This window comes from Venturia canescens, chromosome 1 (assembly GCF_019457755.1).
Source record: "Venturia canescens isolate UGA chromosome 1, ASM1945775v1, whole genome shotgun sequence".
Classification (NCBI taxonomy): domain Eukaryota; kingdom Metazoa; phylum Arthropoda; class Insecta; order Hymenoptera; family Ichneumonidae; genus Venturia; species Venturia canescens.
The window spans coordinates 10,837,618-10,853,934 of NC_057421.1; the positions used below are offsets into that span (position 1 = coordinate 10,837,618).

Here is a 16,317-nt window from a genome sequence, read left to right on the forward strand (position 1 = left end):
CATTTCGGGACAGCTATTTACACCTGGAACTGAACGCTTTAGTGAACACCCCCGCTGGACAATACCGTGTCTCGTTTCTTTAGGATATACAAAATATATAATCATAACAGCAGCAATGTCTCGATCGATCGAGGCGGTTAAATCGTTCGATAGACTCGAAGGTAGTTGGAGGCTTTTAGCACAGAGGGCATACCAGTCTCGCGAATTCTACCGCCGTTTTTCTTCATTATTTTGTTTTCCTCGCACACTCTGTGCTGCTTGCAAGGTTAGGCAGATATAAGGGTAGATTTTATCGTCTCATCGCGCATATCCGTAGTTGTTTACACTCTCTGGTTGAAACACAGTGCACACGCGTTGGAGGCACTTCGAAGTCGGAGCAGAAGCAGGCGGCAAAACAGGGCGCGGTAAAAGCCGGGTGAAAAAAGTAAAAGAGCGAAAAATATGAAGAGCGAAAGAGGCAGCGGCGGTGTGGTGCTCTGCTCGAACACACGATACACCTATAATTGCACATAGAGCCTGTGGGTTAGGTCGGCCTATAACGTATCGTCGATCAATAGCTGGAAAATGGCCGGAAGCCAAGTCCGCGACCGATGTCGTTTCGAATTTTGCCGTTGTCACTGAAGGGGAAACGATCGAGGCTCTCTCTAACCCCTTTTTTATTCTTCGTTTTTTTCTTTCCCTTTTACTATTCAGTCCAGTGTCCCACTTGTTCTCGCGAACGAGATTCCTCTCCCCTCCGGGCCTTCCCAACTCTTATATTCAACACCGATACGAAACTCTTCGCAATGTTGGTTTCCTCGTCGTCTCTGTACAAGTCTCTACCTGTCATCTCTCTGTTTTTGGCCCTTTTTTTCTCTCACTCTCGCTTACAACCTTTTCCTCTCTTTTCGCTCGCCGCTTTCTTGCTTCCTCCGTTCTTTTTTCAATTTTTTTTTTCCTCCGGAGCTCCGAACGTCGAGAGGGCTTGGATAATTTGAAATTCAAGTACCCCTCGCCTCGAACTTTTACTCCCAAGAGTAAAAGCCTCCTCGAGGGTTTCAATGGGAGAGCCTCATTTTGAGCCGTCGTTATTCACACCCTCGTGAAAAGTTTCGCTAACGTGCAATCGATCGATTTACAAATTTGTGCTTTTCAATGAAAAAATTTACATTATAAAAATTCTTTTACCACCTTTTCGTGATAACTTTTCATGTGCTCGTTCTTCGGTGAAGTTCAAACTTTTTTGAGTTCGTAGTGTGTGATCCGAACCAGGAAAAATTATTTGGTGATTCTTTGTGCTTTTACAATTTATTTTCTTTCGTGTTTCCTCCGTAACGTGATTTATCGAGCTGTCAGCATTTCGATGCTCGAAAAACCCCGGAATTCGCAACTATGTTTTTTCCGAACTGTCACGGAATAGGTTTGCACGCGAAAAGTTTACTTCCCATCGAATTCCATCTGATAAGAAATACAATCGATTTCGTTGGTCTATTTCTCGACGTAGCAATCGATTAAATGAACACAGGAATGAATCTTATATATCGGTTTGAGGTCAAATTATTTATTCAAATTCTTCCTAAAGTATTCACAAGTTCAACAATTCTCTTTCCAAATTATTTTTCCATTAGATTTTTAACTGTTTCCAACTATCATTTTTGAACGTTATTGATCGCGTGCTTGGGGCATTATCGTTCGATAATTATTTGAACGATAATTAATTATTTATACAGAATTGATTTTCACGACAATTACTATCGACTTGTCGACGTTGGGATTAGTGTCGTGAAAGTAGCGACAGTTATTCAATCGACTATATCTTGTAAGGTTGTTCTCGTAAAAAGAAATTTCTTGAAGACGAAAAATAATGAAGAAAAATATTGAATAAAAAAAATATCGACATAAATCCATTTCAGCTCAAATCTTTTTGCGATTATTCAGAAATTCATAAAAATCGTAAACAAAACGGTATAAACTTAGATTCGCGATTTCCCTGAATTTCAAAATTTTGTGCTGTACAATTAATCAGTGTCATGCCAAGTATTTATGTGATCGATTTATTCCCCGACGCTTCAACACTTATGAATGAGCCACGGAAAAATAAAATATTAGCATATTCAATAAGCGTTTGGTTACAGAATATTCAATAGTCACGATGAAAAAAAAAAAAAAAAAAAAAAATTAAAACCACGTGAACCCGCAACATCGTTCAGAACGCTGTAATTAATGAAATATTACGAAAATAACTTCAGGAAACGAAAAAAGAAAAAAATCTCTTGAAACATGGGAGCTTTTAAAGGTTTTAGTAGTGATTTGTCCCCGACATTATTGTACACACAAATGTACTTGTCTGGATAAGCCAGAGCCAGAATTGCTCTGCGTGAATTCAGGAAATCTCGTGAAGAAATATGACTACCCTAATAATATGAGAAACTACGATATGGGATGGATCACAGTGAGGTGGTTCAAAAGCACAAAGGACTTTGACCTCTGAAGGAGGTACCGCCAAATAGCAAGTCGTATGAGACGTTTTCTTGAAGGAACGAACGAATAATCGTTCAACAATAAATGTTCTAGCTCGGAATGGAGCTGCAGTTAAACTTTATTCAATGGTTGCAAAATTTTTGAAAATTATTACGTGCATCGATAACCTGCTTTTCTTTTCTTTTCTCCAGCCAGCGTTGCCATAGGACGTCGCCTTGTGACGTTTTCAAAGAAAAACAGTCCAGTCGACGGAACTGGAACGGGACGTTTGAACCAGTGAAAATGGAAGCGAAAAATAAAAAGTGAAGAAGACTGCGTAGTTTGCTTTGAGCTATACGACGAAGAGCAGCTTTAATGTTAAAGGTGTTAAATTTGAATTGGAAAAGCCTGTGCAGGTATTCCGGGAACTTGAGAAGACATCATTGGTTGCCATGATTGCAAAAGTTACCGAAAGCTGCATCAAACTGCGTTTCTGAAGATGGATTCGTTAAAGTTTGTCATCAAATCTCGTGGCTGTGCATAATCTCATCGACAGTTAACAGCACAGAGCTATCTGAGAGTACACACCGGCCGGAGCGTCAATTCGAGAGAAGTTTAGCTAGTGTGTAACAGTTTCCTACAGGTCTCCGCACACCACTGAAGGACCGCAGGTCGCGTCATATCGCACTGGAAAATGTGAAGGCGCGCACAGTACGAGAAGGCTCGGTTGCAGCGCATCGCGTTAAGTTGGAAAATCTTCAGTTCAGTAAGAGCTGCGTATTGTTTGTGAGCAGTCACATGAGCAAGTCATATTTAAGGAAGAAATGAGTAAAAAAACTACGAAATAATAAAATGCGCGTTTTTAACTCCACTTTTCCCTCTGTTTCTGTATCTCTGTGACAGCCCCACGGGGTTGTCCAAGTCACTCTTTCCTAATGCACTAGTGTATCAAATTAGCACGAGGTCGAAGGGAAACTGCAGAAAACCCGGTTAAAACAGGCGGCTATAAACTGATTTCGAGCCGTTTGGTGCTGTTAGAAACTTATAAAAACTGCGCCCCGCTCAGTAATTTTGATGCGCAAGCCTAGTGCATGGCTAAGCGGTCACCCATCCAAGTACGGGCCTTGCCCAAGGCTGCTTAACCGCACTGCCCGGATATAGATCCGGGCGGTCACCGTGACGGAGCGGGTCGTGCAGCATCCAGATGCGACGTAAAAATCGGGCTGTCGATGAGCGATCCGTTGAGCGACCCGTTCCAGTCTCGTGTGCACTGGCCTTAAGGGTACGGAGAGGGCGGGGGTGCGAGGCTGCTCTTCGCATGATTCATCCCACTCAATTCGCGGTGCTTGGTGAATACACTGTCGTCGGCAGAACGAGACAAAATCTGTCCCCGTTCTCTCCTCCAACCCCCGAATCAATTGTCCATTGTCCAGTGTTTTGCGAAGGTCCCTTCGGTCGTCAAATGCATTTAATCGAACGATCGAATATATGTTGTATGTTAGCTGTATATATAGATAGATAAGTGTACGTAAGTACATTCATTATATGTCTATTGGTGATGGATTGACGTTGTATTTGTACGGAGAAGTTGAATCGTACACGTTAGAGGTGGCGATATATTCTGTTTCGCGAGAGAGTGTAATTCTTCATGCATTTCGGGGTTAATCGTTAGCCTTCGACTCAATATACGTTGTCTTTTTATTTTCCTCGATAAGTTGCTTTTATTTTTCTGTTTTTCTTCTTTTTTTCTTCTTTTTCTCTTCCTTTTTTATCATTCCGTATTACTTGTTTTCTTTCTCTTGGCTATCATGTTCTCAATAGGTTCTTCATCATTCGATCGGTATGCCTTTCAAGGCCAAGATCATTCCGTCCACATAACCATTTCTACGAACAATATTCGTTCCGTGAATAATTCCGATTCTTTAATTATCGCGTCAGGCCGCATATACACGAAAGAGTATGGGGAAGAAGAAATCGATTGCATTTGATTTAAAAAAATTGATTCCAATGGCGATTTATTAACTTTTTTGAACCCCACTCCGTGGGAGGTCTCCGTCTGATTCTTCGCTCTCCCTCTCTCGCTCTACAAGCTTCTTCTTTTCTTCTTCGTGTCTCGCCGATAATTTCGGCTTCGCAAGGCTCGAAACGATGGAACTCGACATGATCCACCGTTCACATGACTGTTAAAGCTTTAACGTATATTCTTATTAATGCGATTGTCATAATTGTTATTATTTAAGGCATAAGTTATGGTCGGAATGCAATCTTCTTCTTTATTTTCCTCCCCACACGCTTCATGAATCTCTTTCAATTGCCAGGATTTTATGTGCAACGCGAATCTGTGACGTTCAAGTGATTCGTTAATTTCATCTCTTATTGCTCGATTCACATTGAACTTATTATTCGATCTCGTCCACTCTGAAAGCACCGTGGTTTTTTAAAAGAAAACACGGTGCAATCAATTTCATTTTTTTTTGTTAAAGTTCGTTGAAAATCCTTAAATAATCATGAATACTCTTCAATCTTCGTAGAATCTGAATTTACTATTATTTAAACATAAAAGTAACAGTCGACAGTACTTTTTTTTTATAGAACCAATATAAAGATTCGGAGTGGAATGCGATTTATTTGCGAACTCCAGCTCAGCAAATATTTTCGGCAAACTTTGCTTCTCGAAAGTAAAAAAGATCTCGATTCCGAGTGTATTAAATTTGATAGAGGTTTGCTTGAAAATAGTCTGGTTTCACTGTCTTTTCAGTCGCTCGACTCTAGTCACTTCGCGAAGACGATCCCTTACGAACGGGTGTTATCTTTCTAGAATCTCATTTCCCCCGTGTAACTCCTGTCAAGAAAAACAGTTCGAAAAGAAATAGAGAAAAAAAAGAGAGGGGAGGATAGATAATCGAGGACGCGTGCCACAACATGCGTGACGAAAAACTCAACAGTCCCCAGCGGTGCTTTTAGCCCTATTCTTCGAGTTACGTTTCTTTCTCGACGCCCCCTCACAGTATTTTCCTTTTGTCCTTCGTATACGTATGTGTGCATTGTGCACGAGAGCTCCACGTTTTTCTGAGCACCGGTTACAAGCCTCAAAGGCGTTTGTTACGAGATATTTCTAGGAAAAAAAAGATGAAAAAAAATCGGTCCACACACTCGGGGCGAGATCTACAACGTCTGAGATTTTCGATGATCGAAAAATATATGCGAACACCACGAGTGAGTTGTGATCGCCAGAAATGGCGGATTAAATGGGCCGTAAATTTCGATGCAGCTGCATCGCGCGGTCACCTTTTTCTTCTCTCTGTGTATCCCCACGTATGTATTGGTTTATAGAGATTTTACGATGACCAATCTCGAGAAATGTCCATACGAACTCTGACCAATCGAACGGTCTATTGAATCCTCAGGTTTTCAAATTATCGATGAAATTAGCCACGGCTGATCCCAGTTCAACGAAGCCAACATAACCGCAAGGGTCCAAAAGTCACCCTACGCACATGCTTTGCAGCAAAAGACATTTCTATTGATCATTCTGAATACCTTACGATGCCATATTTTTTTTTATTCTTCGTGGTAATATTCTTCATTGCGAAAGTGGACTACGGAAGATTGTATTTGCTTGTGTGGATTCGAAACAATGATACCTCCGTTAAAAGTAGGTTCGATAATTTGTAACTAATACTTTACAGGAACGAATTTTATAGATCGATACATTTTTTAGCTACTCGAACGACATTAATTAAAAATTTTTCTTTCCAACTGATTTCATGGAAGAGCCAATCATTTTTTTACAACACTAACTCGCGCCCGCGTTCTAGCTAGTTTTTCTAGACAAATATATCATGCTTGTTAAATTGTTGAAAAATAAAAATTTAACCAAACTTGTACTAGGTGATTTTGATAAGAATGCTCATGTAATTTCAATTAGTAAATGCTACTTTATAATGTATTTTTATCATCCTTCAAAGAGGTTTCTGACAAAGCAATTTAAATAAATTGTTATTGATTACATTCAACTGCTTGTACATCAAATAAGCTCTGGAATGGAATGTAAGATTATGATTGTACGAGAGAACCATTAGAAACAATTTTATAATGAAAACATACCATGAAAATTAGAATTCATGTGGTTGTTTTAATATTGGGAAACCATTCGATTCTTTTTAGCTTTACTTTTTAATGTAATATCAGCTAGCAAAATCGATTTCGCAATATTCTTCTCTTTAAGTCGTATTTAAAGTTTAAAGTAAACAAGTTCCCCTCACTTTTAATTTTTTCCGAACTTGTATATTTGTTTCTAAGCTCGAATCGTGGTTAGGAAAGCTGTGGTCGGTTAGATACATGGCATTTCCAAACATAAAAATTATAATCCGACCAGAAATATTATCAGTTAGTTTATCATGACAGCATATCTGTCAGATACACCCATGCCGTTATTAGTACATGTGATCATTAAAAGTCGAAAGCTATGTGCAAAATAACAGCATATTCAGACGTATTAGAGGCCAATCAGAATGCCAATAAAACGACAACAATAAAACTCGTAAAATTCGATATTGCGCACACGGACTTTTTTAGTTAGGACCCAAAGTTCGATTTTTTTCTCCTCTCGAGAAGATCGTCTCTACTACTCATGTACCAACGAAATGAACGTTGATTAAGAGAATTATTGAGACTATCGTTATGATCGATGTGCAGAAAAAAGTTGAACAGATGTTAGAAAGAACGAGACAAAAATACATTAATCTTTGATACTATCTCGTCCATTCTTGCCGTACGTTTCTCAATTCTTCTATAGGTTTTTATAAGCCTTTCGAGTCCACTGTTAAAATAGTTTGTCCGAAATTCCCTTAATTGTAATTGCCCAATCATCATCAATTACCAAGCAGCTTTACAACGACCAGAGTTCGCACAACCGAACTTTGAATTTTTTGAACGCTGCTTCAAAAAAAAGTTGATCGTTGATTCGAAATAAATTGCTGTTGATAAAGCTTCCTCTTCTTTCCCAGGACACTTTACGTGGTTTCAGAGTTTTTTGCTTGCGTCGACTCTTTTACATTTTTTTTTCCAAATTAAGTCAAGGGTTGTTTTCTTTTCAAAAAGTTTCCTGAGCAACCAGGAATCGTTGATATCCTTGTTTCTTTTATTGCGTGTCAATGTTCAGGTTGAGTGTGCTTTTGTCAAATAAATTTAAAAACAGTAGGCAATGAGAATCTATTATTCAACAACTATTATGAACATTATTGCCCAACAATTATCAAGCAGCAACCAAATTTACTGCTAACCACTAATTGAACCAACAAATTTACGTACACAGCCAGAAAATACGTGACGGGAGAGAGGGCTGCATCGGGCCAACGGAGAGGTGTACGCCAAAGAGAAAAAAAGAGAGAAAAAACACAAACACGTTGTGGCTTACGCTACTCTCTTCGACCTCTCTCGTCTCGTATCTCGCGAGGCTCTCTCGCAACAACAAGTTGCAACCACCTGGTGGTCGGCGGAAATGGCAGCAGCGCTGTAGAACCGGCGCTCTCGTGGTCTCCAGGTGCTCGACACCATTAGCCCCTCCTCTCACCTTCGCCGCTGCCTCATTACCTTTTCATAGGTTTTAGTTTGTCATATATGTATGAACATTGTACCACAATATTCACGGAGACTCGATTATCTCTTCCACTGACCGCTTCTTCTCGATATAAGAAGTCAAAGTTATTCGATTGTCTGAATTTATTTTCATGTTCGCAAGTGTTCATTAAATATTCGTCTGTTTCTCGAGAATATTTTATCGCTTGAAAAAACTCATTTGCGTCAGCTCTTTCGTGTATTCTGCAGTAAAGTTCCGGTCAAGCGGATCCCAATGAAGTTCCTTTTAATTCGAGAATTTCATTATCGTACGCTGGTAGGATTTTTTGCAAGTAATCATCGATAGAAATTCGGAGACTTTTTCCTGATCAACTCCCCAAAGTTTGCTCCCATCGAATGAGTTCGAATCGCGAGTCGTTTTCTTCCAATACCTTGGAAGTTTTCCAGCATAGATTGAAACGCCTGTAAAGCGGTTCGGGGATTCTGAGTTTCATCTACATTCTTGTCAGCCCGAAAAATGACAGTCGCGATGTTGACTCCTCTCGAATGCTCGTAAATCGTTGGAAAAAATCGTGCCCTGCTGGGGATTGACTGAAATTTTTCGCACTCCAGTCACTTTCAATGAAAGCCCAAATTCATTTATATTTACGAAATTTCTCCAAATTTCGCTTGCACGGTTCGAAGGTGTCTCGGGGATGGTAAAATCCGTGGTGACATCCATTAAAAGTATCAATTTGAAGGAGAAGCAAATCCGGGGATAGTAAAACGGTAGAAAAGTGGCCTGCGAAAGAGTAAATGACAAGAGAGAAAGAAGGATGCGGAGGAAATAAGGGCTGGGAAAAAAGTAAAGGGTGTTTGTGTTGGGTGATGGTGGAGGAAGAACGTTGGTAACCCGGCAAGTCTGGCGGAGCTTCAGACACCGAGCATCGATTCGCTAGGACGATGGCTTTGCGGGGAATCGGAGAGGGCGGCAGTCGCGACAGCGGCGCTACTGCTGCGGTGCTTTCGCTTATAAGTACCCGCGACTGTGCGACCTCCATCGCGTCTCTTTTCACCAAATCCAACAGTATTTCATCTTTTATTCCAATTCGAGGCTTCGCTACGATGCTTCTATTTACATCGAGTTATCTAAGTTGAATAGCATATTTGCTACAAGGTTGGGGGATGATTGGTATTAAAGTTTCTGAAAGAAATTCATCCTTGAACCAAAAATACATTCGTAAAGAAATGACAGAAACTACTGCAGTTATAAAAATGGGCGATTCATGCAACCCAAGAAAATTTAGCTAATGAATAGAATTAACTGCTGTTATACGTTTCTGCCACCACAACATAGTCCAGAGATCAATGCAGTGATCACGCAAATTTTCCGACACTCGACAAGGATGCAGGTGTCATTACAAAACTTTTTTTTTTTTCCTTTAAAGGATTGTCTTTCAGTGGTTGTAGGAAAGACAAACGGAGGACAGTAACAGTGCACTGTTGAGGGATAATGAGTGTGAAACCGACTAAAAAGAAGTCTATTTTTAAGATTTTTTTATTCAATTACTAAACACTCGGTCTTAAGTGGAAATCTGGGATCTGTTGACTGCCAGGAAGACAGATTCTTGGGCAAGGTTGACAAACGAGCATGAGGAAGGTGAGGGGAGGGAGCAAAGCAGGGAACAAAGTACTTAAAAATATCATTATTTTTTGAAACACTCGTACACACTTCTATTTGATTTTCTTCTTGAAAATTTGAAATAACTTGGTCGAAAGACATTCGGACTTGTTCCACTTCGTGACCTCATAAGTTATGATAGAATCAGTATTTCTGGGCTTAGTAATTTCTAAAATAGTCCGACAATTTCTGAATTATTGAATAGTGTCCTAAGCAGAATTTCGCAAGCGACCAATTTCTTTGTGGAATATGAAAAAATTTTTGAAATGTTGCATGATTTTTTTAAGAGAATTCGCTCCGCAAATTTTTGTCCAACGATAAGAGACAACGATAACCAACTGCGCAAGCACGCACGACAGGCACACGAGGCTGCTGCTACAACTCGCCATGCGCCACGGAGGTGCTCGCAAACACGTGTTTTTCGGCACACACGGCTCTGCTAGAAATAGCCGCACACAATATCACAAACGCGCGCTTTTTGAATTCACGGAACGGTACGGAGTTGGAAAAAATCGGATTTCTATCGTCGTTCGATCGTATTTTATGGGTGTCTAAATTGGCTCGATTTTTACTTCTTCATTAAAGATATTATCGCTCTAAATTAATGTCAGAGTTATTAATTCAAAGTTTTAAATACATTTTTTCAACTTATTTTTTGGCGAATGAAATTACAAGTCATTAATTCAACGGGGATCCATAACTGACTGAACCCGAAATTTCATTCGTCCCTGGCTGCAATACTATAGTTTTTTATGCAAAAAATCGCTTCAGAGAGCGCAAAGGGAAAGCACAAAGGGAAGTAGAGCAAGAAAAAAGTGTTAATAAAAAGACAGAAGGCTATGACAGAAATAGTCCAAGCCAAGAAGAAACAAAATGCCGAAATAAGCGAATGCTCATTTTACCAATTTCTTTCAATCTTTAACGTAATAAAAAAAAAAATAAAAAAAAAACGTAATAAAAAAAAACAAGAAGATATTCTTGTCTACAAGTAAGACAATCGTCTCGAATTTTTTAAACGCTTTATTACGCTCAGATTTTTTACGCATAGTCCCTATAACTTATAAATTATATATGTATTATAAATATTCAATAATTATTATTGAATAGTCATGAAAGAATTTAAGATTTTCTATACTTGAAGAATTTGCATCTTGTAAAGTTATTTTACATCAGATATTAATATTTAAAAAGTTAAAAGTTTTATTATGAATAATTATTGGAGTTTTTTTTTTCTTCGCATTTAAACACGTTTATCTAAATAACCAATAAGACGAACCCTTTAAAATTTGATATGCGTGTCAGTCGATTACTCATTCAAACTCTGTCTAAATTTCAATACTTTCGAAAATCGTTTCGTGCATGAAATACCTTAAAATCAACGAGAAAAACAACAGCAGCTGCGATTCGCTGTTCACTGGATCCTCTGTGTAGGAAACCCGAGTCGAAATTTGAGCTCCCAAATATAGTTACAGCATATCGATGCTATCAGTATTAATACCGGATTGATAGGGCGATTATAGAAACACTGTCACATGCTGCATCGATGATTACGGTTACAGTAAACCATGGCACCATAGGCCTGGGGTAGTAATGGAACTCTGTACGGTTCCATCAAATCTTTCCTTCCCCACAAGAGATTTCGGTTCGATATTGATCTTGAAATCTTCGTTGTTGGAAGAAAGTTTATCATTATCGAAAAAAATATTTTCTCTACTTCAATGTAGTCCTTCTGGTGGTAAAAATTCTTAGCATTTTACGTTACTTCTGATTGGTACGAATATTGGAAAAACTTCATTTGTTGGATTTCCTGGATGTTTGTCTGTGCTCAAGTTCATGAAATCGAGCGAAGAGATTTGCCAAAAACGTGAATATACCGTTCACCTATTTCCAGGGGCAAATTTCTTGAATCAAAAATGATATTTTCGATTGAAAAGTCCGAATGAAATGGAGAATAAGAGAAAGCTCGGGTGATCGATCGCTTCCTCCCGAGAATGCTTGTAAAATTTTAATGGAGGCGATGAATTATTTAACCTGTCAATGAGCATTGTAAAGTGGCAACGAATAATTCAATCGAGTTAGCAAACTCGATTGAAGAGACGTTAGATGGAAGTCGAGACTGTTGGAGTAACTTTTTAAAATCGTTTCGTCAATAAAATAAAAAGTTGAACGTCCGATCCCTCAATTTTGGTACAACTCGAGAAAAAGTCTTCCCAAATTGTTCTAAGCTCGTGAGCCATGGCAAAAGTATCATTGGAGTGACCTCAATCGTAAAATTTCCTTGGAGAATCGGGTGCTGCATTACCACTAATGAAACAGCTTATTTTCCACCGTGGACTCTCGGATTCAACCCTTGGTCGTTCCCGCACCGAAGGTATCGGTAGATTGAAATACAACGACAAAAAAAGATGAGGCTCGAAACGAGGAGAAAAGGAAAAAAGCGGCGTAAGAGAACGATCTAATTTGTGATGTGGGAGTGATCGAAAAGTTGGCGCGGCCAGTCTATCGGGGTTCTTGTCTCGCACGGATGGTTTACAGTTGAACGGAATAGATACGGTTGTATGGACGCGGATGGATTGATGGTTCGGTGGGTGGTTAGTCGGTGGCGTACGCGGCGGCCTAGAGAATGAGAGAGAATTATTGAGACAGCGAGCACGGGAGAGGGAGAGAGAGCGAGGGGGGGGGGGGGAGGAGAGGGAGAGGCACGGAAAAAGGGAGGGAGAAAGAGAGCGAGTAAGCAAGTCTGCCCCCGCGAGCAGCAGCAGCAGCGTGCGTGCGTGTGTGGCGCGGCGTAACGGCGTGCTCCCCTCACACGGCTCAGTAGTCAGAGTCTTGCGAGGGGCGCCAGTCTTCGACGAGCTCTCCGCCGAGGTCGAGCATCATCGACGTTTATACATGCCGTCGCTATTTTATTTGGCCATATCGCCATCATCATTAACATCATCATTATTGTCAAGATCGCCATCGTCATTTGCACCATAAATCAGCATTGAGCCTCGTTAACTCGTCGTAGTTTTTACGAATTTTCGTATCGAAATAAACACAGAAGAGAAAGACAAATAGCCGATAAATACCTGAGAAACATTTTTACACACGTAAAGGAGTTTTAAATCGCGATAATACGCTCGCGGTACCGCGGTGGTGGATTTTATCTCCTTCTCCCGTTGCCGCAGTAATATAACCAACCCCCAATTGGGCAACGCCAGTAATTCGTATACTCACGCACACACAAAGTCCTACAGAATTGTTGCAAGCCTCCAAGAGAGATAGAGAGAGAAAGAAAGTCAGAGAGAGAGAGAGTGAGAGTGTGTGAGAGAGAGAGTCAGAGAGAGAGAGAGAGAATTCGTACATCGACAGCTGCCGCAGCGCGCCCATCAACCCATATCGTCAAGCAAGCACCCCCGTCGACGATTGACGCGTGCCCGTCTTCACCGTCGTCGTTTTCCGCGACTTTTTTCTCCGCCTCGAAGCAAGCAACTGAGTAGATGGGTGAACGATTAATTGATAAAAAAAGAGGAGAGTCGTCAACGCGATGTTCAAACAGCCCGCGAGAGGAACGAGCGGCCAACGGAGTTAAAGGGGGATAAAGTCTCGAAAAAGTCCTCAGGTCAATCGTAATATCACTGTTGTTAAGGATTTTAAAGCGAGGAATAATCAAGCAGGAGGAGGACGAATACGAGGATGAGGAACAACAGTGCAATGACTCTGACGGTCGGCTAGTGCGGTCTATCGCGTGTGTAGCTGTGCACCGCCAGTGGCCACCTTACCGGCACACTGTTATCTCCAACCCCAGCAGTTTCTGTCTCTCTCCCCCCGCCCGTTGCTCTCGCTCGTTCAGCTTGTTACGCGGTATTGGGCTTCGAACGAGCGAAATTGGTGATCTCAAGGCTCTTTGCTCTTTGCGGACCCCGAAAGCTCGTACAGTTGAGCGGCTTCCTGCAAAGACTTTGCCCGATCGGCGGCGGCACGATCCCTCCTCCTGGCTCCCCGGTGACGATTCACCACCCTCGCCCCTCCTTCCCCGAGGCTCAAAGGCTTTCCACGAGAAGGTGGCGCGTGCCACGATTTTTCGGGCCCGTGTGAGACTCAACGTTGCTCAAAAGGGCGAGTGCCCGCGCGTGTGTCCATATGTGTGCGGCTTCTCCGCGCAAACTTCACCGTCTCCGAACTTTCTCTCGGTAGCCTCAAATGACACCTGCGACTATTGAATTTTTTCACCCCATCGTCCTCCGAGATAATCCAATGCTGAGAGATTAACGCGAAATAATATTGAGAATAAACGGTAAAGATAAGGAAAATAAAAAATCAAATAAAAGAATAAAAACGAGTGTTTGTGAATCTGTGTTTTTGTATGTGCGCGCGTGTCTGTGTCGCGAGCCTCCCGCTTTCCGTATAGCGCCGTCTCCCTCGCTCCCACGACGAACGAGACGGTTTTGCGGTCCGTGGCTCCCGTTAGAGGGTTTCTTACGCTCGGTTCCCTCCCCTCGACGTCAGTCATTCAACGCAGTCGTTGCCGTCAACTACCATCTATCTCTCGTGGTCTTGGCCACCGTTTCTTTCTCTCTTTCTTTTTTCGCGAAAAAATCGCACAAACCGCGTCCCCTCTCTGACATCGTGTCCACCAACACGTACATTTGTATATGCATATACATACGAATATATATAATAAATTAACCGGCGAATTTGACGTCGTTACGGAAGCCGCGTGGTACGTGCGTAAGCGTTACTTTCTTTTTGCTATTTCAGTATATCGTAAGATCGGAGTGCAGTGGCAACAAAAAGTGAATCTTGTGCTGAAACGACGGTAAAGTAATTCCGAAAAAAAACGAGCTGGAGAGAAGAACAAACTGGGACTGAGCTCGTTGGAAAATCGTCGTAAACGAAATCGCGCGATAACGAAAGTTCGTACGAGGCTCAACTCCGGATTCGGGCTATTTCCAATGAAATCGAAGAGTTGGAAAGAGGGTCGGGGAAAATAAAGAAGACGCATTTTCAAATTATAGTACTCACGATTTACACAACTCGAGAAGGAAGCGCGTGTTAAAAAGAAGAACGAAGATAAGCTTATTTCTAGTCCTACTTTCTCAAAGCCTTGAGAAGATTGAAGAGAGAGAATGAGAATCGAAGCATAAGCTTTGTAAATTGTTTAATATATTGTCACCGGTTATTTCCGGTTATACTAAGGAAGAAAATCATCAGAAGCGGGAGTCGAGCAGAAGAAGAAAAAGAAGAAGAAGAAAAAGGAGAAAAAAACATCGTCACGGTGATGACTCGGATCAAGCAATTGACATTGCGTCGATCGTTTAGCGATAGTTACGACGAGGGGACGAGTTTTACGTTGAAAAAACGCTGACGAGAGGAGTCCTCGGTGGTTACGATTCAGGCCATGAGCGGCCCGACAAGTCTCCAGAGGGCTGCCCCGAGTTGCTGTCAAAAACATCGTTCTTCGTCTCATCACTATCACTACCGTCGTCAGTGTCATCGGCATCGTCATCGGCGCAACGTCGTTTATCACTCTTCGAACGGCGACATCACGGACGAGCGTGTCAATAAGAGACAATTGACGCCTTTGCGCTCAAATAGTTGGAACGAGGCACGTCAAGAGACCACGAGAGTCTCGTTTGAGCGTGAAAACGATGAGAATTTGAGGGAAACTAGAGGCGATCCCGGCCTCAACGATGAACAAACGAAAGAGCGAATTTTTATGCAACACGAAAAAATCGACGAGCCACCTTTTTATGGAAAAACTCATCCGCGAACGTGCGTTCAGATCAATTATGGGAATTCTAAGAGGCCGAGAGACGTGAGGCCACTCGTCGATATCAATCATCACGATAGCCACAAGAGAATTAAAGTACGCAATGACGATGATAGGTTTAGTTGGCAATTTCACTTTTCCGATGTTTTAACGAGGCGAAGTCGACGCGACGATACAACACCTCGGAGACGTAATGGAGGACAACGGAGTTTTGCTTCGAATATATTTCTACTCGCAACTGCCGGTGCTTTTCTCGCCCTCGCGATCGTCGCCCCACCCGGTAAGATCTTTCCTCCATATATTCATTCTCTTTAAATTCTCGTAAGAATATACTCGGCTCTTCTCAAACACTATTTCCAAGCGATACGCTTTATCTCCGCCGTATAACGTCCCTGCTGAATCTTCTTTTTCTCCCCTGGCCTCCCCGACATCGGGATATTCCGTGCGCGATATTGAAACGGAGGGGGGTGGATTTGGAGCAAGGTCTCATTCGCGAGACCCTTCCGATATCTGCGTTTTCATGGGTGAGAATTGAAAAAATGTCTCCGCCGAGCCGTCATCGATTCGAGGCGTTTCGGAGCAACATTTTTCACACTCCAGTGGCTTTAGAACTCAAAATATCATCTCTAGGGGCTCCATGTACATTCTGATCGCCGGTTTTTTCCATTCTGTGATTTCGGGCGTCTACGCCGAGTCACCGTAATAAAATCATCCGTTCCAACCCCTTAAATGTTACGATCCAAAGAAATCAGTTGAGGAGCTCGAGGATTGTCGTTTCTCATAATTTTCTGGGCTCCCAAAATATCCGTCGATACTCCCCACTTGACTCGTTAAATCCGCATTTTGAAAAATTGACAAATTGTCGCGAGGTTGCCTCCCTCGC

The 16,317-nt window shown here is 41.6% G+C and overlaps 1 protein-coding gene and 1 long non-coding RNA gene across 6 annotated transcripts in view; both read left to right on the forward strand.

Moving 5' to 3' along the window:
- Nucleotides 1–410: 410 nt before the first annotated feature.
- On the forward strand, nt 411–3,310 carry LOC122411306 (uncharacterized). The gene is made up of 2 exons (XR_006261141.1): nt 411–1,264; nt 2,652–3,310. It is a non-coding gene; the product is annotated as an uncharacterized lncRNA (long non-coding RNA).
- Nucleotides 3,311–13,536: 10,226 nt separating this feature from the next.
- The window catches only part of LOC122418850 (protein kinase C-binding protein NELL1-like), a 62,922-nt gene continuing 60,141 nt past the window's right edge, over nt 13,537–16,317 (forward strand). For 2 of the 5 annotated variants that reach the window (XM_043432930.1, XM_043432933.1), the window contains exon 1: nt 13,545–15,714. In XM_043432930.1, coding sequence (XP_043288865.1) covers nt 15,063–15,714 — 652 coding nt within the window. In that variant the 5' untranslated portion in view covers nt 13,545–15,062. Of the gene's footprint in view, nt 15,715–16,317 lie in introns of all 5 variants that reach the window. The other 3 variants (XM_043432936.1, XM_043432934.1, XM_043432932.1) reach the window with 3 other exon arrangements.